Source organism: Grampus griseus, assembly GCF_964374135.1.
Source record: "Grampus griseus genome assembly, chromosome: 12".
In the NCBI taxonomy this organism is placed as follows: Eukaryota; Metazoa; Chordata; class Mammalia; order Artiodactyla; family Delphinidae; genus Grampus; species Grampus griseus.
Window position 1 is genome coordinate 38,759,744 of NC_139006.1, and position 24,228 is coordinate 38,783,971.

General features: G+C 41.2%; 2 protein-coding genes across 7 annotated transcripts in view; one reads left to right on the forward strand and one right to left on the reverse strand.

The window, feature by feature from the left end:
* GREB1L (GREB1 like retinoic acid receptor coactivator) overlaps window positions 1–16,237 on the forward strand; it is a 262,291-nt gene extending 246,054 nt beyond the window's left edge. For 2 of the 3 annotated variants that reach the window (XM_082667349.1, XM_082667351.1), the window contains 10 exons: window positions 835–990; window positions 1,264–1,403; window positions 3,432–3,593; window positions 3,719–3,926; window positions 8,210–8,375; window positions 9,352–9,579; window positions 10,505–10,646; window positions 11,477–11,677; window positions 12,105–12,243; window positions 13,481–16,237. In XM_082667349.1, the coding sequence (XP_082523475.1) occupies window positions 835–990; window positions 1,264–1,403; window positions 3,432–3,593; window positions 3,719–3,926; window positions 8,210–8,375; window positions 9,352–9,579; window positions 10,505–10,646; window positions 11,477–11,677; window positions 12,105–12,243; window positions 13,481–13,644 (1,706 nt within the window). In that variant the 3' untranslated portion in view covers window positions 13,645–16,237. The remainder of the gene's footprint in view (window positions 1–834; window positions 991–1,263; window positions 1,404–3,431; window positions 3,594–3,718; window positions 3,927–8,209; window positions 8,376–9,351; window positions 9,580–10,504; window positions 10,647–11,476; window positions 11,678–12,104; window positions 12,244–13,480) is intronic. The other variant, XM_082667350.1, reaches the window with a different exon arrangement.
* A 3,639-nt stretch (window positions 16,238–19,876) lies between these two features.
* The window catches only part of ESCO1 (establishment of sister chromatid cohesion N-acetyltransferase 1), a 72,144-nt gene continuing 67,792 nt past the window's right edge, over window positions 19,877–24,228 (reverse strand). For all 4 annotated transcript variants that reach the window (XM_082667352.1, XM_082667355.1, XM_082667353.1 and 1 more), the window contains one exon: window positions 19,877–20,992. In XM_082667352.1, coding sequence (XP_082523478.1) covers window positions 20,845–20,992 — 148 coding nt within the window. In that variant the 3' untranslated portion in view covers window positions 19,877–20,844. The remainder of the gene's footprint in view (window positions 20,993–24,228) is intronic.

Consider the following 24,228-nt stretch of genomic DNA (forward strand, 5'->3'; position numbering starts at 1 on the left):
TAGCTGTATTTCTAGTCTTTAGGCCTTTTTTGTTGGAATTTTTTTCTTCGTTTCTTCCTTTGAACGTTGTCTTCAGCTTGATCTTATAGTTTTTAGTATTAATAACAAATATTTATTGGACACCCACCATGTGCCTGCCGCTGTCTTAGCACTTTCAATATGCCATCTGGAATCTTTACAACAATCAGGGGACCCTGAGAGGTGAAGGTGCCTGCAGGTGTGAAGTCACAAGTGGTGGGGCCTGGACTCAGCCCCAGGGCCCGAGGCTGTCAACCTGGACTGCATGTCGGAACCACTTAAGGAGCTTTAAACACTACTATAGGTGCCTGAGTGATGAAGGAGGTTCTGGGCAGTGTGGCCTGAGCACAGGGATTTTACAAGCTCTGGGTGATTCGTAATAAGCAGCAGACACTGAATCTTGCTTGGTGTGTCCCTGAAATCTCTTCAGTATCAACATCTTAAAACCCCACAACTAAAACTCTAAGACAGAATTCAGATCATCCAAAATTAAATAAGATTTTAAGGCAATTCAGGGGGGGCTGGGGTGGGAGACCAGTTGATCTCCTAGTTGTGGAAGTGTGTGGAGTGGGTGTGCAGAGGCTAATGATGGGGACCAGTGAGGACAAGCATCTCTTCCGGCGGGGGTATGAAGGGACAGTCTGCTTCCCTCTACCCTGGACACGGGAGCTCATTTTTCAGAAAGGCCTTTGTCCACCCACCTGGGCGGACAACATACATACATACAACTTTCCATCCCTGACACTTGAGAGAGAGGGAGGGAGGCCAGTCGGTCTGGTCTGCCTGCTCTGTGCACTTTCTTTCTTCTTGGCCTAGATCACAGCGAAAGCAGTGAAGTGAGCCAGTCAGAGGGAGAGCCCTGGCCTGACATCGAGAGCTTCAGTAAAATGCCCTTTGACGTCAGTGTGCATGACCCCAAGTACAGTTTGATGAGCCTGGTATACACTGAAAAGCTGGCAGGGGTCAAACAAGGTCAGTGCAAGTGGAGGCTAAAGGTCAAGTGTTCACCTAAATGAAGGCAAGAGGCCTGGGGCAGTTTAATCTTTGAGAGTGGCTTCATTCATTCTCCTCTGCTTTTCTCTCGTTTTACACACATACATGTCACCTTTTCATTTTCATAGCTGCCTCTCAGGGCATAAGTTACAGAATCCTGGGAAAAGCCCTTCTGGGGAGTGGGGGACTTTCTTCCCAAGCATAGGGGCTTCAGGCACATCACGGGACGGTCTCTTGCCCCTTTATACACAGAAGCAATAAAGGAATCCAAAGTTGAGGAGCCCCGGAAACGAGAAGCCGTGTCCATGATGCTGACCAAGTACGCGGCCTACAACACCTTCCACCACTGCGAGCAGTGCCACCAGTACATGGACTTCACCTCTGCCTCCCAGGTGCAGCCCCTTTGCCCTTGCCTGTTACCCAATGTGGATCTTGTATGTAAGAGAGGAAAAGTCCCAGTTTCAAGCCCTAGACAGAGGATGGCTTATATATGAGATGGAGCCACTCATTTGTGAGCAAAATGCTTGAAGCAATTGATTAAGATGATTTGGGGTTTATTAATAAAGGATTATGGGTGGGGGACGGTGGGTGAAAGAAACTGAGTTTGTGTCTTAAGTCACTTCGTCAAAATGGTTACATGTGTCATGTTGAGATTAGAAAGTAGCTGAGGTGTGCTATCTGTGATCCTGAAAAAGCTAGATATTACAGTATGTTTGGCAAAAGGGTTTTTTCCCTCCTTTGGGTTGTTGTTGAAAATGGTGCTATATCTACAAATTTGTAGGGGGCGCCCTTTGAGCTGTGAACAAGTCTGTTGATTTGCAGAGACCTAGTCTCACTCTTATACCAGCGAGTGATGGTTTTGACCATAGGCATACAGAGGAGTCAGTGTTTGCTTTTTTATTTGGAGAGAACTGAGAGGTAGGAACACAGAAGGTGAGCAAATACCCCATAGCATTTAGCTTTTTTTTTTTTTTTTTTTGCCGTACGCGGGCCTCTCACTGTTGCGGCCTCTCTCGTTGTGGAGCACAGGCTCCGGACGCACAGGCTCAGCAGCCATGGCTCACGGGCCCAGCCGCTCCGTGGCATGTGGGATCTTCCCGGACCGGGGCACGAACCCATGTCCCTGCATCGGCAGGAGGACTCTCAACCACTGCGCCACTAGGGAAGCCCTTGGCTTCTTATTGGCCAGAGCGTCTTTAAGCACAAAAGATGGGAAAGGCAACCAATGATGGTCATATCCAAGCGCCTGTTTGGGGGGATAAGCTTTCCCCTACTTTACCTTCTTGACTTCTATATTATTTGGCTCTGAACACCTAGAACAACTCTTCCTCCCTATAGGATGTGCTGAGTGGATGCCCTCCAGACTTGCTTCTGCTCTTGAGGACCAGGTCTTCACTCTTTCCCCACAGGGTACTAGGAGGGATATACTGATCATTCTGCTCTTCTGGTACAAGTTACCTTTCATACCCCATTTGTTTTCTTGTGTTATTGAAAACTTTTGGTGGGATAGTTTGAAATCAGCTCACATAATGCTTTATAGAATATAGAGGATTCAAGTCCCTGATCTATAAATCATCGGTTTTTAGAACATTTATTAAAAACCCTCTATTTAAATAATTTCTGTGTGATTACAGTACTAAGTAGTCAATTCCAATACTTGTGAAGCAGAATGAAGAAGAATTTAAGGGAAGAATTACAATATTATTTCTCTATGAATGTAATGTTTAGGTTAAAACTCTTGGGAAAACTACCTGGATTCTAGTGGCTGCTGAAAAGTGATGATATCTTTTCATTACGCCAAGTCTTGTCTGCATTGTAAAGACCTTTATTTAGTCATTCACCGGGATGGGTTACTGAGAGTGTGTGAACTTATCAGCAATTTAAAAAGCAGGTTTATATTTGGCTTGGATGAGTCAGAGGTCTCTCCTGGAAGCCAGAGTTCTAGGCTAAATGACTGTTCAGATATCTTCAGCTTCCACTGTAGCCAGGAAAGATGGGGCCACAGAGGCGTTTTAGATAAATGATATTCATTTGACCTGACCAACACAGAAGCGTTTACCCCTGGGCACCTTTGGGAATGTTTACGTGGCAGGACATCCCCTCGATATACTGGACCTCCGTAAGACTGAGCAGCAGTGGTTCTAAGAAGGAGAGAAATGCAGATAGTTTCCAGCAACAGGTATTTCTCCACACACGGAGAGGCTGTGTAGGGGCGAGATGCTTGACTCTCTGGTCAGCGGCAGCCCCTAAAAGATGAGGCGTCTGCCTTTCCAGCCCTCTCGACACTGCACGCACAGCAGGTCTGGTGGCAGGCAGAAGTTCAGGTTAGTTTGCCTCTCTCAGTAACAGCCTTAACGAGTGGCCTGGAGGTTTGCAAACCGTGAGTTTACATTCCCTCCCCTTCTTCTCTGCAAACGCAGATGTCCGACTCCACCCTTCACGCCTTCACGTTCTCTTCCTCTATGCTGGGAGAAGAGGTGCAGCTCTATTTCATCATTCCCAAATCCAAAGAGAGTCATTTCATCTTCAGCAAGCAGGGCAAACACCTGGAGAGCATGCGGCTGCCCCTGGTTTCAGACAAGGTGGGTGACAGCGTCTGGACACAAGGACTGACAGGCCTCAGGTATTAGATTAGGTTCTCTAAGCTTCTGATATCTAAGGGTTCTAATTTCTTTTTGGTCTCTGGTCCTTTCTTTCCTTTTTTCAGCAGAATTTGAATGCGGTCAAGAGCCCTATTTTCACTCCTTCCAGTGGTCGCCATGAGCACGGACTCCTAAACCTCTTTCACGCCATGGAGGGCATCAGCCACCTGCACCTACTGGTGGTTAAGGAATATGAGATGCCGCTGTACCGCAAGTACTGGCCCAACCACATCATGCTGGTGCTTCCTGGCATGTTCAATAATGCAGGCGTGGGTAAGGGGGCCCCCAGATGGGGGGAAGGGCTGGAAAGATAAACTAAGCTCCATTCCCCAGGCATGAACTTTCAGAGGTTCCCCTGCCCCTGGATAGTGTCTTGCCCTGCAGACCAAAGGACTTTTCATTCCTCTTTAAATGAGTTTTCATTTCTCTTGATCTGCAGTTTTGCAGAATTTTTAACTTTTGAGGACTAGTAACCAAAGAAGTCACTGGTACGTTGAGCACCCTGGGAAGAATTGGGACTTTTCCCAGTATAGGCCGCAGATGTTCCTTGCAGCAGGCTGGCAGCAGGAACATCACAGTGAAGAGGAGAGTCTGAGGAGGGGAGTTAGTAGTTCACAGTCCGGTCTGGAGGGATCTCTGAGGGGCATCACTAATCTTAAAGGCACACAGCAAGTTCTTGGGGGCTCTGTGCAGCTGGGGAATGGAAGCATCATCACTGCCTACGGCAGTTATCTTAAAAGTGCCTGGAAGAAGTCTTTCCTGCTTTTCCCCAAGGAGTTTAAGAGCAATTGGCTGATTTCTCAGAGGCGGCACCTGGTTGTTGAGTGTATTGACAGAGCCGGGGAGGAACTGGAGAGAGCGGTCTAGAGCTCCTTCCTTTCCCTCCTGAAGGCAGGAAACCTCCACATGGACCCAGTGTTCTAGAGCTCTAGTGTCTGGTAACTCCCTGCATCTAACTCACTTCCCACTGGCTTCTGTGGGTATCTCAGTGCAGAGTCTCAGAGGGCTGAGGATCAAGAGCTTTAGAGGAAGACCATCCAGCCCAGAGCTGGAGTGAACACAGACGAGACCCGAGTAGTGCCCTGGATCCACACAGGCCTTCTCTCCAGGTCTCTCTCTCCCTTTCTTCTTAGGTCTCTTCCTTTCTTGTTCTCCATTCCATTCCTTTTCATGTCCTTTAACTTTAGCCTTAATATGGGATTAAAATATTTTCCCAAACTGGTTTGTTTTGAATGCAATTTCCCATGTTTATCACAATATCAGATGACTTAGGACTTTCATATATTTCTGGTCCTTTATCCTCCCCCAAACAATATATCTCCAAACTATCTAAAATCTTTTTCTATATGCATATGACCCTCAAACTATACCTTTCTGTGCCTAACTGACCTTTAGGAGAAAAAGTTCCCTCATCCCAGATCTGACTGAATTTGTTTAGTGCCAGTTTTACCATTTTTGTAATAATCTGGGCAGAGAAACCAACATACATGCAAATAAAATAAACAAATTTTTTTTACTGTGGTAAAAAACCACAAAATTTATCTTAGCCATTTTTAAGTGTATGGTTCAGTAGTGTTCAGTATATTCACATTGTTATGCAACCAATCTCCAGAACTCTCTTCATCTTGCAGAGCTGAAACTCAGTACCATTCAAGGCTAACTCCCCATTTTTGTTATCCATTCACCCACTGAGGGACCCTTAGTCTGCTCCTCACCTTTTGATTGTTGTGAATAATGCTACTATGAACATGAACACAAATCTCTTCAAAACCCTGCTTTCAATTCTTTTGGGTATAAACCCCAAAGTAGTATTGCTTAATCACGTGGTAATGCCGTTTTTTTTTTTTTTTGGAATTGGCATGTTGTTTTTCATAATGTCTGTACCATTTTACATTCCTACCAACAATGCAAAATGGTTCCAGTTTTAACACCTTTGCCAACACTTGCTTTTTCTGGGAATTTTTGATGTTGTTGTTCGTAGGCATCCTAATGGGTGAGATGGTATCTTATTGTGATTTGATTTGCATTTTCCTAATGATTAGTGATGTTGATCATCTTTTCATTTGCTTGTTGGCTATTTGTATATCTTCTTTGGAGAATCTATTTTTTAGTAAAGTTTTTATTGTTGTTGACTTGTAGGAGTTCTGTATATATTCTAGATATTAACCCGTTATCAGATAAGGTTTGTAAATATTTTCTCCCATTCCATAGGTTGCCTTTTCACTGTTGATTGCATTCTTTGTGCAGAAGTTTTAAATTTTTATGTAGTCCAGCTTTTTTCTCGTTGCTTATGCTTTTGGTATCATATCCAAGAAATCACTGCCAAAACCAACATCATCAAGCTTTCCCCCATGTTTTCTTCTAAGAGTTTTATAGTTTTAGCTCTTTGATCCATTTTGATTTTTTTATATAAGGGTCCAACTTCATTCTTTTGCATGTGGATATCCAGTTTTCCCAACACTATTTGTTGAAGAAAGTATCCTTTATCCATTGAATGGTCTTGGCATTCTTGTCAAAAATCATTTGACCATATATACAAGTGTATGCTTCTGGGCTCTATATTCTTATTCCATTGGTCTATGTGCCACTACTACACTGTTTTGATTACTGTAGTTTTGCAATCAGTCAATGTGAGACCTCCAACTTTGTTCTTCTCTCAAGATTGTTTTGGCCATTCAGAGCCCCTTGAGATTCCATGTGAATTTAAAGTTGGATTTTTCTATTTCTGGAAAAAAAAAAAAAACAACCCTGATATTTTGACAGGGATTGTATTAAATATGTGGATTGCTTTGTGTGATATTGACGTCTTAATATTACATTTTGCAATCCATGAACATGGGATGTCTTCCCATTTATTTGTCTTTACTTCAGCAGTGTTTTGTACTTTTTAGTGTACAAGTCTTCTGCCTCCTTGGCTTAACATTTATTCCCAAGTATTGTACTTCTTTTTTTTTCGTTTTGTTTTTTTTTTGCGGTACACGGGCCTCTCTCTGTTGTGGCCTCTCCCATTGCAGAGCACAGGCTCCGGACGCGCAGGCTCAGCAGCCATGGCTCACGGGCCCAGCCGTTCCGCGGCATGTGGGATCTTCCCGGATCGGGGCACGAACCTGTGTCCCCTGCATCGGCAGGCGGACTCTCAACCACTGCGCCACCAGGGAAGCCCTGTATTTTCTTTTGATGCTATTGAAAATGGAACTTTTCTTAATTTCCCTTTTAGATTGTTTGTTGTTAGTATATAGAAACACAACTGATTGGTGTATATTGTTTTTGTGTTTGCAACTTCGCTGAATTCATTTATTCTAAGTATGCATGTTATCTTTAGGGTTTTCTACATATAGGATCATGTCTGCAAAGAGATAATTTTACTTTCCAACTTGGGTGACTTTCATTTTCTTGTGTAATTGCTCTGGCTAGGATTTCCAGTACTATGTTAAATAGAAGTGATAAAGGTGAGCATCCTTGTCCTATTCTTGATCTTAAAGGAAAAGTTTTCAGTCTTTGAGCGTTGAGTATGTTAGCTGTGGGCTTTTCATATATGGTCCTTATGTTGAGAATGCAAACTGTTATACAAAGTGCTATTGAAAGGTAGATTTTCCTAAATCCTAGTATTACCCTTGACCTATTCAAACTGTTTTCCTGGCTCCTTCATAGACTTAATGGGATTTTTTAGCCTCTTTATTTCATTATCATCTACATTGTGTTTCATTTTAGGGTGGCCCACTCATAAAACCTGGCTAATTCCTGATGATCATCATCTTAATAATCGCTAACACTCACTGAGTACTTACCAAGTGCTAGGCACTGTCCTGAGCACCAAACAGCAATCCTATGAAGTAGACATTATCATCGCCTTCTTACAGGTGGGGAAGCCTAGGCACAGGGGAGTTAACTTGTTCACTGTCACACAGCTAGAAAGCAGTGGAATCAGAATTCAAACTGAAGCAGCTTGGCTCCAGTCTTGTCTCTTACTTACTGTACCACATGCCTCTTACAAAAAAGCAGACCTAGGGAAAGGATACCAGTTTCCAGAGTCTTCTTCAAAGACACTGCTGCCAGTTTCCTAAAGGTACCTAAAGCAGGGGACACATTAGTGTAAGTGCCATACCCACTACTGCAGCCCTGGTGGCTCCCTAGTGCAGGACATGCAAGTGGCGGCTGCTGAGAATCTGATCATGGCTCTAAGAAACCAGTAGTAAGTATCTCCTCTATGTGGTATCATTTGTCCTATCAGGGAAGCTGGATTCTTGTAGTACTCCTTGAAGTGTAGTTCATGAATCACCTGCAAAGACATCTCTGGTTTCTGGCCCCTCATCAGACTTACGAGAGTGAACCTCTGGTGGTGGGTTCTAGGAATCTGCATTTTAAACAGACTTCCTGGGTGATTCTTATCTACACTGATGGTTGAGAGCCACTGCTCTGAACATTTGGTTGACCCCCATCCATGTGCATGGTCACCACGTGAACACGCATGCTTACGGAGAGCGTGTGAGCCGTGTGCAGGGCCTCAGCCAAGCCTGAGCGAAGGATGTACGAGCCTTGGTTGTGTTGCCTTTCAGGTGCTGCCAGGTTTCTTATTAAGGAGCTGTCATATCACAACCTGGAGCTGGAGAGGAACCGCCTGGAAGAGCTGGGAGTTAAACGCCAGTGTGTCTGGCCTTTCATCGTTGTAATGGATGACTCGTGTGTCCTATGGAACATTCACAGTGTTCAGGAGCAGAGCAGGTAGTGGTGCTTCCTACGCAGTTCTAGGAGTGTGACACAGTGTCATTGAGAAGACACTCTCCTTGGCTGTCATTGCACAGGGAAGTAAATAAGAGAGGTACAGCTTTCCAGAGCAAAACAATCATCTGTGAGACTACTCTCACTAGCACATTTTGTGGTGGCTTAGGAATTGTTTAATTTAGACACTCAGCCTGCCATTAAATTCCTGGACCATTTGTGCATCACAGCTCAGGTTTGCTATAAAAGTCTGTTGAAAGACACTATGGTTTATTTAGAAAGACCACTGGCTTCTGAATCAGGAGACCTGCTTTTTAGCCCCAGCTCTGCTTCCTAACTGTCTGGATGAAAAGGGAAAGTTACTTCACCTCTGTCTCAATTCTATCACATAAAAAATTATGGCTGGGCCCAAATCAGTGGTTCTCCTCCTGGGGCAGAGGTGACAGGAATCCATGGGGACCATGAAATGCTAAGCCTGGAGAAGTCCTATGCAGTAAATGGCCCCGAATGTTCACAGCCCCAGTGAAACACTGTGCCAGATGGTCTCTAGACCCTTCCAGCTCAGGCATTACGGTTTTGTGCCCTTGTTTCCCCTGTGGATTTGAAGCCCGTGAAGTTTTCAAATATTCCTTTATTATTCCGTAATTACCAGAACTGGGAAGTATACTTGTGTGCTTCTAATCTCTGGCTACCTCTCTTTGGTGACTCCCTGTTCATTACTCACTTTGAAATGGGCTGGATTTCACTCTCTGCCTTTAAGTGATCAGCCCGGCCCCCAGAAGGCAGCTTCCCTAGGTTAGCAGTGACAGGCAGCATGAAAACCGGGCTTGACATCCTTCTCCATTCCAGACTAATATAAAGTCAATCAGCTAATTGTATCCTTCAGGTATTAATACTGTACAGTGCGGTTAGCTCTTCATAAGTGACCCTCTCTTCAGTAATAGTGGTATCTTATGTAAACTAACTCTACATTTCATAGCCAGCCCATGGAAACAGGAGTTTCCAGTAAGAATGTGTCCTTGAAGAGTGTCTTGCAGCATATTGAAGCAACACCGAAAATCATCCACTACGCAATCCTGGGCATACAGAAATGGAGCAGCAAGCTGACTTCTCAGAGCCTGAAGGCCCCGTTCTCTAGATGCCACGTGCACGACTTCATTCTCCTCAACATAGACTTGACTCAGAATGTGCAGTATGACTTCAACAGGTAAGTCAGGCCTTCTGGATGTATGTGATCCCGGCATTTACTGATTGTTTCTGCCCAGGTCTAGCCTCAGCCATGTTTTTATTCCTGTCTCTGTCTTTGAGAAACTGAGACTCTCTTTATATGGACAGAGAAAGGGGGATCATAAGCCCCAAAGTGCCCCTTCATCAGCCTTCAAACTGACCCAGACCCTTAATGATAGGTGCTGCAACATGAAATGCTTAGAGAACATATTTTGGCCATCTTATTATTCAGTAAAAACTGAAACAGGGCCAAAACTTTTTATCAACAGAACTCGGTGTGTGGACCCGTAAACCTATTCAAGATTAACCTTTCATTTACCCTCAGAACTCAGAAGGTAATCTCTTCCCCAGATGTTAGCAAGACCCTGAGATCTGGCTCCTGTAGGGAAAAGCCAGCTAGCCCTGGCCTTGCCTCCTGAACAAATTATGCCCACATCTTGGACAATCTGAAATGGCCAAGGAAGAATGTCAGAGGCCATAGAGTCCCTCTTATGTCAACCCCCAAACCTGTAGCTATTAGAATGTTCTGTAGCTATTTCACTTCTGTGTTTTAAATCTGGCAGATGCTTTATCCTGTTTGCAGCCAGGATTTTAAAACCGGGAGCAGCTCTGCAGTCCGGTCCCACAAGAATATACAGAATGTGTGCTCGTATTTCAGTTCAGGAATGCAAGGCGCTGTGAATGTCTGGGAACAGTCACCTCACTTCCTCCTTCCTTAGTGGCTGTTAATGCCCAAATCAAAAGGATCACAGGCCAGTGTCAAGAGAGCCAGCTCCTTGAGGGGGAAAGGTTGATTTTGTTTGAGGCTGTCTCCCAATACCTGCCACACATTTCTCTGTGTTTAACTGTCATAGTTGAGATGTGACAGGTAGTCAAGGAAACCTATCGTTGTGATTATAATTCAGGTATTTCTGTGAAGACGTTGACTTTAACCTGAGAACGAACAGTAGTGGCCTGCTCATCTGCCGCTTTAATAACTTCAGTCTCATGAAGAAACATGTTCAGGTTGGAGGGCAAAGGGACTTTATCATTAAACCAAAGATCATGGTAAGTTTGCAAGCTTGAGTCTACTTTTGAAAATAAGATGATCTTTCATTAATATCTTTGTTATCAGGTACTGGCATTAAGCACTTGCCACTTGACTGGAAAGTAACACAAGGGAGTCTGTTCTTAATGTCAAATCTGCACTCTTGTTTCCCTTACTGAAGACTCATCTAGAGCCAAACATAAGTTTTGAAAATTCAACAAAACTACCTTTCTTTAGATTTAAGGTTTAACTCCATCAAAGCTTTAGTTTCTAAACGTCTTCTATATTCTTAAACTGGCAAAGTTAACATTTTTACATTCTTTATGTAACACATGAAAGAAGTGTACATCAAGCTGCTCGCACGGTCCTTTGCCAGTTGTCTTTTTTTTAAAGTAAGGCAGATCAGAACCTGTTAAGGGTTAATTCCATGGGCCTACCCTTTTCTGTTTAAGAGATTTACTGGAATCATTTTTAGCATGTGGACTCCCCAGTGGAGCTTAGAAATCTCTTTGCTTTTTTTGGGGGGGATTTTATCCCATCCACATCCAGCAGCGCTATAAAAGGCTTCCTGTTGGTTCTTACAGTGTACATGCTAAATGCACCAACTTTCAAAGAAGCCTACTTTTGCATTTGCTCCTGCCCTTACTGTGTATAAATTATGTTAAATCCAACTGTGCTATTTCCAAGAGAAAAAAATTTCAGAACCCAAGAAGGACAGACTTACATTTGAGCCTGGTCTCTGTCTCTGTGCTACTGTTACTTGTGGATTGTTCGGATGCAATGCAGTGCTTTCCTTGCCAGTTTCACATAGTGACAGACCCATTTCCCATGATCTTGGCTCTGATTTCAGGTGTCAGAGAGCTTAGCACCCATCTTGCCCCTTCAGTATGTCTGTGCTCCCGACAGCGAACACACACTACTGGCAGCCCCTGCACAGTTTCTCCTGGAGAAGTTCCTTCAGCACGCCTCATACAAACTCTTCCCCAAAGCTATCCATAACTTCAAGAGTCCCGTGTTGGCCATCGACTGCTACCTTAACATTGGACCAGAGGTAAAGGGGAAGGGGCTGATACTCTTTTTAGATAGAGGGGCTTGATTTGCTTCTATTAATTTCTCTCATAACTGTCCTTTATTATGAGAAATAAATAAGCTTTAAATACGTTAAAACTTGACACACAAAATAAAGGGAGTACAAAGCTTAACTAACCAGCCCATTGAAGTTTCAATTAAAAAAACTGGGAATTCCCTGCGGTCTACTGGTTAGCACTCTGCACTTCCACTGCAGGGGATACGGGTTCAATCCCTGGTCGGGGAGCTAGGATCCCGCGTGCCGGGTCGGGGGTGGGTGCGGAAGGTGTCTCCTTTACCTGACCCTGAGATGGACAGCTAAAAAGGAAGGCGCTACTTCATTCAGCTGAAGATGCAGAGGTTTTGCTTGCTTTTGAAATGCTTGTGCTATTTCTGCTTGATGATTCCAGGTGGCCATATGCTACGTCAGCTCCAGACCCCACTCCAGCAATGTCAACTGTGAAGGGGTGTGTTTCAGTGGACTCCTCTTGTACCTCTGTGACTCTTTTGTAGGTGCTGATCTTCTTAAGAAATTTAAGTTTCTAAAAGGTAAATCAAATTTAGCATCTTGCTTGTGAATGCTATTAGTTCCCACTGGACAAAATACAGTGGGAAAGATATAAAAGAGCACTTCAACAATCATTTTGCCAGTAAATTAAGTATCTTACTTTTAAACCAGGCCACTGATTTTTTAAATGGGGGAGTGTTAAGACTAAATGCAGATAAATATAGCCAGGTTTGTGACCATATTAAATATGTTTGCCACTAGTAATTTTAGAAAGGAATGATGCAATACAAGAAATGATGCTTCTCATATAATCTAATTTTAATAAAAATCAGGTTGGGCTTCCCCGGTGGCACAGTGGTTGAGAGTCCGCCTGCCGATGCAGGGGACACGGGTTCGTGCCCCGGTTCGGGAAGATCCCACATGCCGCGGAGCGGCTGGGCCCGTGAGCCATGGCCCCTGAGCCTGTGCGTCCGGAGCCTGTGCTCCGCAATGGGAGAGGCCACAGCAGTGAGAGGCCCGCGTAACACACACACACACACAAAAAAATCAGGTTAATGAGGTATGATTCTGGTATAGAAGCTGAAGTCGTTTCAATGAGTATGCACCATACAAAGAGTTAAACTTGCCTAAGAACAAACTGCAGATTAAGCATCACAAATAATCCTGACAAGATGACCTCTGAGGTCGGTGGGAAAAAAGTAAGGTTCATCATGCTGTGTACAGCATGCTACCATTTTTATGAGAACAGGAGAAACTGTATTTACTTCTGTGTGTGTAAAACACATATGGAGCTGTGCGCGTGCGTTGGGGGTGGGAGGGAGCGTCCCAGGGGACGCTTGGCAATATCTGGAGACATTTTACGTTGTCACAGGGCGGGGTGCTGCTGGCACAGAGTGGGTAGAAGCCAAGGACACTGCTAAACATCCTACAAGAGCAAGACAGCTCCCACAGTAGGATTGTCTGGCCCACAGTGCCGAGGTTGAGAACACCTGCTCTACAGGGACACATGAAACGTTAGGACGTGGGTTTTAACACTGGTTACTACAGGGGAAGGGGGTGTGTGGTTAGGAGGGCTTTTACTTTACACTCTTTTAAACTTTTGAATTTGTAATAACTACTTTATTCAAAATAAACAGTACAATGAACAAATCTGATAGGTTACTTTGTATGTTGGTTCTCACATGTGTTAGTTTAGGGGATATAATCAGAGGGAGGTGGTAAGATTCTTCATCATTTCAATCCCTGAGCCTAAGACACACTTCTGCTCTCTTCCTGAAGGTGCTACTCTGTGTGTCATCTGCCAAGACCGAAGTTCCTTACGCCAGACGATTGTGCGCTTAGAGCTAGAGGACGAGTGGCAGTTCCGCCTCCGAGACGAGTTTCAAACTGCTAACAGCGCCGATGACAAGCCCCTCTATTTTCTTACCGGACGTCACGTATGAGCTTTGGAAGAGACCAAAACCAGCAAAGGGATGCCTAGGTGGGGTGGGGTAGTAACGATTAAGGATGCTTTTTTCCTTTAAAGTACAATCACTGTGGAGCCAAGTGCAACATATTTGTCTCTTCTCCAAAGAACCCCCCAAATCTGACCTAGATCCCTGGGGGGCATCACTCTCCTTCAGTTCCAATTTCAGGACTTAAATTCAGGTTAACTCCACCCTAGGTAGTTATGCAATTACTTAAGACGTGGTCTGCCTACGGGGGGCTGAGGAGGATTATGCTTTGGAGAGGCCACAGGGAGTCTGCATTGTTTTTTTACTATGCTGTGTCGGGGGGGGGGGGGGACTGACTCTCAGCATTAGCTAGCCTGAATGTGTTACGTGAGACTCACACCGTTGGTGTGGAATTAATTGAAGATTAACGTTTGAGGCCTGAACCCTCAGTTTCTCTTCAGATCTGTACTTTGGTACAGTATTACTCAGGGGTCTGAAATGATAGAATGTGGAAGATATTTGTATTTAAAAAAAAAAGAAGTAGCTTTGTCTTTCTCTGTGCAGTGTTAGTTTAAGATTTATAATCTTGTATGTATTGAAACTTTTGGCAAAATTTCCACAGGAGTTAAAAGTTTACTATTTAAACTGAACAAACAAATTAGTAAATGCAGAGCAGGCATTGTGTGTATTCATGCAGCTTCTCCTGGCTTAAGTTCTTTTGCTTTATCCATTCTTTGTTTTCAGTCTCTTAAGCACGCCTGTGAGAATATGAACAGTGATTAATCTTACACAAGGAGAGCCTGATTCAGTAGTTGAGCCAATTCAGAAGCTTTCAGCAGTCACCCCACACCCACCCTGTTTGGTTGGAATTTAGCAGTTGGCACCAGCAAAGCTAAATGTCAGGCAGGCTTAGCTTCTGTGTGAAGTGGAACTAGTTTCTTTCCTCTCAAAGACTAAAGCAAAGTTTCCTTTAAAAGATACACTGAATGAATATTAGCTGCCTTATACTGACACCACCACAGAAATTGCTGAAATGGGAAACAGAGCCGTAGAAAGAGAGGCTGTTTTACTTAATCGTACCAGTGGGGTGTGCGTGTGTTAAAGAAGATGCCAGTAAGTCTCTTTTACTCATTAAAATCAACAGGGGGTCTCTGTTCAGTATCAAAAGTAGGAGGCATAAGTTTCTACAGATTTTTTACCACATATTTTAATCAAAAACAGATTTTTAGAAAATGTTCTAGAACAAACTAGGTCTTTTGGAAGCTTACTCTTAAATTACTCCACTTCTCATCATTAAACAATCTCTTGACATTTTTCTCATTAGCCCGTATGTACCACTTTATTCCCACTTTAAATGGCCATTTTTAACTTGAATCGATGTCATATTTATGGCCTGAAGCCTGCATTTACTTAGAACAAACAGTGTTAACTGACCAGCTTTATTAGTTTGTGATAACAAGGAGTTTACAGCTAGTGAAAAGATGGCATGTACTAATCTGAAAATGGTTTCAGATCTCTTGGTTTTAATGTAGCTACTTATGATGCTTTAAATGTCTCTTGAAATGAACAATTCCTTTAAACTCCATTTTTAACTGACCTTGAAAGAGGACCTGCCTTATAGATGCTTTAAAAATACTCAATTTTAGTACAGCAGAATTTTTGGCAAAGAGGTACGTTCTGAGGCAGGCTGATTTAGATATCAATGCATTTCCGTTGTTCCTGTTTTGTTGAAAGGGCCTAACGCAGACGATATCAAGAAACCAACTATTTGTGCAATATTCCAAAAATATTTATAGGGCAAATAAAATACTTGAAATAATCCTAAAACAGTTGTACCTGGAGCAGATGGCCTCTCAGGGTTTCTTCAGGCTTTATGGCTTCATAGTCTAAGGAAAGGAAAATTTTTTGTAGTTACTTGACCTGAGGGGACCCCACATTAGTTAGGGCTGCACTCTGAAAAATCAAATGCTTATGATCTCTTAAATACTGTTTAACTCTGGGGAAGAGAAATGCCAGAATAAAGCCAAAAGCCCATCACCCCAGTGATGGAGAATTCAAATTGACCTGCTTATTCTTTTCAATGCCTATCTTACTAAGGTTTGGATCTTTTAAAATCACCTTATCAGTATAATTCTTTAGAGAATGTTAGGTCGTTCTCCTGCAAGGATAAAATTGCACAAGCACAGGACACCATGACTGGTTAATACGTACCTTGGTGTGTTCCACTTCGAGCCTTGCCATCCCTTAAGAATATTGTGGTGTGAATGTGTTCACTAGGCCTGCATAATAACTGACCTATAGACCTGTTGAACCTTGCCACATATTGACAGTTCACACAGGTTAATACTGAATGTAAACTAAAATTACAATGAGAATTGTTGTATTCAATTTTTTTGGCTGTAATTTATGCAAATGCTTTTTGTGATTTTTAGGAAAGGAGGCACCTGTGTTACTTTATTACTGTAAAATTTTCTTAACCAAAATTTGGTGAATTTCACTAGTCAGTCTACCTCACATTTTGTTTGTGATTCTAAATTGTCTTAAGTTGTGTCTACAGTATGTTCTTGTCCTTTAATTTGGTGAATGTATTAAAATTCTCTCTCACCCCCCCAAAGAGAAAGTTTGTTTTCTTTACATGTTCTGGTATGTTCAAAAATGGAATAAGCTGACTACGGCAATGTCCAAGAAAGGCTAGAAGTCCACGTGTCATAGGTTGGATGACTCTAAGACATTCTTCTGGCATAACAGTCCAAAAAAGTAAATATTTGTTCACTGAAAATCTGTAGCTTATCCAAAGAAGATACACACGTATAAGGTATCTACATACCATGCCCATTTGCAGATGCCACAATTATGAATAACAGCTCTAGAAATGATTATTAAAGAGACGTTAGAAATATTCACGGTACATCCCCAATCTTTTATTTTACAGATGGCAACTATACTCACTTTCGTGTCCTGAGAAGCAGACTTTGGGTTGGTAGAACTGTGCAGTATAACCCTAAAGGTGTTATTTCACCAACTTTTGAGAGTTAACTTGTTATTCCAGGGGAAAAGAAATGCCTTTCAGTTCTATTATTAGCAAGAGTGCTAAAATAATAGACTGATATAGAACCATAAAAGTATTCTTCAGGGCCAGAGGCCCCTGGCTGTTACCTCAGGAGGGGCAATAACTATTTTAAGTATGATGACAGATTCAGGATAAAGGATCCAAAGCAGCTGCCTTAGAAAGACTAACAGCTGTGAAACTCTGCTGTACCTTTGTATTCAACTACGTAGAGCTGAACAACATCAGGGAACAAACATTCCTCAGGCTTGTCTTCAGTCATGGCAACTGGCCCATAAGCTTCCTCTGAGTCTAAGAGAATACTGATAAAACAATCAAATACTGGCTTCCCTGAAAAAAACAAAACCCCAAAAAAGAAACAAAAAAATTGTCACTAATGATGACTTCAGGAAGAACTTCTGACGCCAAGGAAACAGCCATTCAAACTACAAATTCCTTATGTCTTAACTGTCAAGTAGTAAGCTAAGGAAAGCATCTACGGTTGACCCTTCAACAACACAGGCTTGAACGGCATGGGTCTACTTATACACAAATTTTTTCCAAAAAAACATGTACTATGATACTACACAATCCATGGTTGGCTAAGTCTACAGATGCAAACCGCTGATATGAAGAGCCGACTGTAAAGTTATACCTGATTTTCAACTGTGTGGGGTAACCCCCATGTTGTTCAAGGGTCAACTGTGCTTCAGTGATTATGACGGCAGGTGGAATAATAAGAAATAAAAAAAAGTTTTCTAACCACTTCTTTGTTGTTATAAGACCGAATCTTCCCTTTATTTGCCAGAAGGCCCAAGAGCCATGAGAACAGGTAGAAGGTATATGTATGCCTGCAGTCGCTATCCCAGAAATCAATTCAACCATCTTAACTGCCGATGAACTACAGCTAGGCAGGAATGTGGCCGTGTTCCTACCCAGACGCCCTAGCTGGGCAGCCATGCAGAGTAAGCAACAATTAAAATATCACTGCATTTGGGGCTTCCCTGGTGGTGCAGTGGTTGAGAATCTGCCTGCTAATGAAGGGGATGGGTTCGAGCCCTGGTCTGGGAAGATCCCACATGCCGCGGAGCAACTGGGCCCGTGAGCCACAACTACTGAGCCTGTGCGTCTGGAGCCTGTGCTCCGCAAAAAGAGAAGCCGCGATAGTGAGAGGCCCGCGCACCGCGATGAAGAGTGGCCCCTGCTTGCCACAACTAGAGAAAGCCCTCGCACAGAAACAAAGACCCAATGCAGCCAAAAATAAAATAATTAATTAATTTTAAAAAAAGTTTAAAATATCACTGCATGTCTACCGTACTTACTGTTCTTACAATACATGCTTTTAGTAGATATACCAAATGCACTCTTGCATGTTACGAACTGGTAAAATACTGATTTTTACAATGCTTACAAAATGAAATAAAACCATTGTATGTCCATGCAGACAAGGGCATAACCCCTAAGAGCTCATGGTTCCTGTCTACACTGGTGGTTCCTATAATGTCCATACACTAGACATTTTTATAATGGACCAACAACTATTCAAGGGTAGCTGAGAAAAAATTTACAGGCGCCTTTATATAATCAGCAATTACAGAATCAACCTGTTTCGATGTCTGTGGCCATTAGTGTTTACTCACTGTGTCCACCAGTGCCTCCACCACTCCACAGAGACCGTTCTTCTATCATCACTCTTCAGCCTTCAACTGTGGTGTGACAGTGTCGACCGTTCTTTGAGTCTTGGTTTCTACCACTCTCTTATGGTTCTTCCCTTGCACGTGCATTCTCAGGTGTTCCTCAATACTCTCTCCTACCCTCTCAGTTCATAAACCTCAGGGTGGCGATCTCTTCTAAACCTTCAAATAACTAAATAAATTTGCTTAGTTCAAACTTTTTCCAAGCTCTAGATCTACATGTTCAGTTATATACAAAATAGATATTTCCACTTGGAGATTCTGCAACCACCTTAAAATTGTGAGCAAAACTGAACACATCCTTCCCCATCTAATCTTGCCAACCTAATTCTCCAGTATGCCCTTCTCAGTCAATTACCCAAATGAAAATTACTCTAGATTCTCCTGTCATGATCCTTCTCTGGTCAGTTATCAACTCTATCAATTCTTCAGTTTTATCTCCTCAGAGTTCATCTGTCTCCTCATCTTCACCCACACATCATAGGTTTAGTTCAGTTTTCAGCATCTTTCACAAAGACTGCTACTGTAAGCCCTTAATTATCGTCTAAGTTCTAGATTCCTCACTTGTAAACTCTACCTCATGGGGTTGTCATGATAATTAAATAAAATAATGCATCACTAAACACAAGGTATGACACATGGCAAACATTCAAGTGTTAAATATTATTAATAATTCTGTTCTTAGAGAAATAGCTAGATTGTAAAACTTATTTGAGGGGCTGTGTCTTTAATACAAACATGAAAAACCATTTTCCTAGTATGGTAACCTTTAAACCAACCAATAAATATAGCCTCTCTACTTCCAAGTCCCCTTGAAACCACCAAGTTTGGCTCCCCAAAGAAGCATACTATTGCTTATATGGAAATTGCGTCTGTATTATGAGATTAACAGTTACTAGGACATCTACACTACACCTGAAAATTTCATCCTGTTTTTAAAAAATTACAGTCCCTGTCAGGCAAACGTTGAGACCAGGGATAACTAGAAGAGTCTCAAGCCCAAAGAGAAAAGCAGTGCTGAGAGTTGGACCATCATGATGAATCAGAGGGAAAAATTTACACTGCCTTACCACTCCACCCTATAAAGACTGCAGAGCCTTACACCACTCTATTAATTTTAAAAGCACACATCTAAGGGTGATAAAATATATACCTGTCTGTTAATCATAGTTTAAAAGCCCTAATTTTTAGCTGGTTTTAATTTCGGCTCATAAAATTAATCTATGTTAAATCACAGTGGTGCTTCATTCTTGGGCCATGGCTCTTTATTTCTTTGAAAGAGCAGAAAATTCTGATGTTAGGATCTTGTCTTTTGGAGATGTTACTGACATACTTATCCTATGGCAAACTGGTGAAAACTACCTTTTAAGAAGCCAGTGTTTTAATCTTATTTCAAGGTATCAAAACTAACAAACTTCCTGAAAAAGCACAATAATAATACACCATTATCACATTTATCACTTAGAAAAAGCTATCAAGTATTTTATTATTTTATTCTACATTATATACAGGTCATAAAAGGCCACAGCAGTTTTTCAACATATAAACCCTTTAAAAGTAGAGGGCACTATGAAGGATAGACAAGTATCAAAATGAAGTCCAATAATGAGGGCATATACCCAGTGTAGTATTTCTGAGGAGTAACGAAGCAGATACCAAGTCCTCCATATTTAGCTTGCAACTATTCCACAGGTTTTCATAAATCTCTTTGGGACTGTTAATAGCCGAAGTGTGCCAGTTGCCATTTATTTTAAAAAGTGAAACCAGAATGAAAGAATAAATAAACTAGAGGGTACCATTCTAATTCTAGTCACTTACAGCTCTCCAAGAAGGAAAGCCTCAATTCTTTTCCACCTTCCACTTTTTGCTGCTGTTAAGAAGCGGAAAGAGAGAAATGGAAGAAAAAGTTCGGCTTTGCTTTTTTGTGAGGATTCTTTTAAATTATATACCAGACCCTTTAAGAATTAGCTTTGAGTTCCTAAACAGGTAACATCACACCCTCCTTGAGTAATAATGCAAAAACATTGGTTTCCACTCTGTGAAAATACAATCTTTAAAACTATAACTGGTATCAGCAGATCAATATAAAAAAATACAGTACCAAGCTACACTGGTATATTTCCATAATTAAGAACTTCAAAATATACTTATCACTGAGACCATAGTCCTTGCATTAGTTTCAGTCCACTATGAACAATTATCTGCTGCATGTAAACATGTCTAAATAACTATAGATAAAATACATCAATCATAAATTTCTGTAAAAGATAATAAAATATCTTCTTTAAAAAACAAAACAACAATAAGCAATTACTGCATTTTTTCCAATTTTATGAAAATGGAACAACCTTAGAGTTGTTGCCAGTCCTGAGTTCATTGTAATAAAAATGGCCCTAGTTCCTGGTTAAAGTCAGCAACCAATCCATTCTCTTCAGTAGATGTCTTCTGGACTGCAGGCATGAATTTATTTTAGGTGCTATTTTGTCCATTAATAAAATTATATACCAGAAACTGACCAGTGCCACAGTACTGTGTTGCAAACAGTTTTCCATCAGGAGTAGGATCTGAGAAAGCAATTTCTTCTTTACTCAAGTATGAGCCATATATAAAGTTACTCCTATTAAAAAAGGGGGGGGGAGTAGAAGGGTAAAAAAAAAAAGTATATTATTTTTAATCATTAAAATTGGAAAAACCTGTCAAAATTTGAATAAAGACTTTTTAGGTAATGCTGTATATTCTAGAAACTTAAAAATAATTGTCTTATAAAAAGCAATCATAGTTTTAAAAACATTTACCCATCATCTTTTCACGATAAAAATACTTCAACAACTCTAAATAGAAGGAACTTCCTCAACCTGATAAAGAGCATCAAAAGGCATCAAAGTTAATGGAAAAAAAAGACTGAAAACTGTTCCTCAGAGATCAGGAACAGGGTAATAAGGCTACGTCTGCTCACACCTCTTCTATTAAAACAGGAAAATTAGACAAGCAAAAGAAATAAGAAGCAACCACATTGGAAAGGAAGAAGTAAAATTATCTCTTTTTACAGATGACATGATCTTTTATATACAAAAATCCTCTGGAATTCACAAAATAACTATTAGATCTAATAAAGAATGAGTTCAGCAAGTTTGTAGGACATAAGATCGATATTAAACAATTAATTGTATTTCTATACACTTGCAATGAACAATTCAAAATGAAATTTAGAAAACAAGTCCATTTGCAATAACACTGAAAGAGTAAATACTTAGGATTAAATTTAGAGACATGCAAGACCTAAAAAATGATAACTACAGAGCGTTGTGGAAAGAGATTAAAGGCTACTTAAGTAAACAGAAAGACATCCCATGTTTATGAATCAGAAGACTTAATATTGCTAAAACAGCATTACTCTCCAAATTGATCTATACTGGGCTTCTCTGCAAAAATTAACAAGCTGGTCCTAAAATTCATATGAAAATGCAAGAGACACTGAATAGTGAAAAGAATCTTAAAAAAGAACAAATTTATAGAACTCACATTTCCTTATTTCAAAACTTACAACAAATCTACAGTATTCCAGACAATGGGTTGCCGGCATAAGAGACCAATGGAAAAGAACTGAGTCCAGACACAAACCCTCACATTTATGATCAATCATTTTTGACAAAGGTGGCAAGACCATTCAATGGGAAAGAAAAGTCTCTTTAATAAATGGTGCTGCAACAATTGGATATCCACATTGAAAAGAATGAAGTTGGATTCTACCTCACATCATACACAAAAATTTACTTAAAATGGATCAAAGACCTAAATATAAGAACTAAAATTATAAATTCTTGAAAGAAAATACAGGCCTAAATCTTTGTGGCCTTGGATGAGGATACTGTTTCTTAGATATGTGACAAGGAAAAAAGATATATAATTTGGAGTTCAAAATTAAAAACTTCTGTGCTTCAAAGAATACTAAGAAGATGAAAGGACAATCATAAAATGGTAGAAAATATTTGCATATCATATATCTGATAAGGGACTCATCTCCAGAATATATAAACAACTATTACAACTCAAGAAGAGAAAGACAAATGAACCAATTTAAAAATGGACATAGGATTGATTGAATAGGCATTTCTCTGAAGATATATATAAATGGCCAACAAACATCATTACCTATTAGGGAAATGTAAATCAAAAACCACAATGAAATACCACTTCATACCCACTAGGATGGCTAAAAAGACAGATAAGAACAAGTGTTGGTGAGAATGAGGAGAAATTAGAACCCTTGTAACAGTGCTCGTGGAGTTGTAAAACAGTGCAGCCACTTTGCAAAGTAGTTCAGCAGATCCTCAAAATGTTATATGGTTACCATATGGCCCAATTCTCCTACGTATGTACCAAAAGAAATATACATACGCAAGTATTTCTCTATTTACCAAGAGAAATAAAAATACACAGCCTTCCCTGGTGGCACAATGGTTAAGGATCCGCCTGCCAATGCAGGGGATGTGGGTTCAATCCCTGGTCAGGGAACTAAGATCCCACACGCTGTGGGGCAACAAAGCCCACACGCCACAACTACTGAGCTCGTGCTCCTCAATGAGAGAGCCTGCATGCCACGCACTCTGGAGCCTGCGCCACAACTAGAGAAGAGAAAACCCACACGCCACAACTAGAGAGAAGCCCATGCCACAACGAAGAGCCCACATGCCACAACATGCGCCACAACAAAAAATCCCACATGCTGCAATGAAGATCCCACATGCCACAACAAAGACCCGATGCAGCTAAATAAATAAATAAACATTAAAAAAAAATACAGTTCAGAATAGGCAAATCTATTGAGACAAAAGTAGATTATTGGTTGCCAGAAGCTGGAGGAGAAGGAAATGGGGAAATTGGGTATCAGGTTTTGGGGAGACTGAAGGAAATGTCTTAGAATTAGACAGTGGTGATGGTTACACAGCCTTCTAAATATATTAAAACCCAGAAAGTGTCACTTTAAAAAGATGACCAAAAAGGCCACCTACTGAATGGGAGAGGATATTTGCAAACGATATAACCAGTAAAGAGTTAATACCCAAAATATACAGAGAACTCATACAACTCAACATCAAAAAAAAAAAACCTGATTAAAACATGGGCAGAGAATCTGCAAAGGCATTTTCCCAAGGAAGACAAAAAGAGGGCCAACAGGCACATGGAAAGATGTCCAACATCACTAATCATCAGGGAAATGCAAATCAAAACCACAATGAGGTATTATCACCTCACACCTGTCAAAATGGCTATTATCAAAATGACAACAAATATCAAGTCTTGGTGAGGATGTGGAGAAAAAGGAACCCTCATGCACAGTTGGTAGAAATGTAAACCGGTGCAGCCACTATGGAAAACAGTATGAAGAGTCCTCAAAAAAATTAAAAATAGAACTACCATATATGACCCATATATGACCATATAAATTCCACTCCTGAGTACTTACCCAAAGGAAAAAAATACACATTAGAAAAAATATATGCACCTCTGTGTTCATTGTAGCATTATTTACAATAGACAAGATATGAAAGCAACCTAAATGTCCATCAATAGATAAGTGGATAAAGAAGATGCTGTGTGTATACACACAACCAGAGACATACACACAGACACAAACACACACACAACGGAATATTACTCAGCCACAAAAAAGAATGATATCTTGCCATTTACAACATGGACAGACCTAGAGGGTGAAATAAGTTAAAGAAAGAAAAATGCTGTATGATTTCACTTACACATGGAATCTAAGATGCAAAACAAATAAACGTAACAAAACAGAAACACAATTATAGATACACAGAACAAATAGGTGGTTGCCAGAGGGAAGGG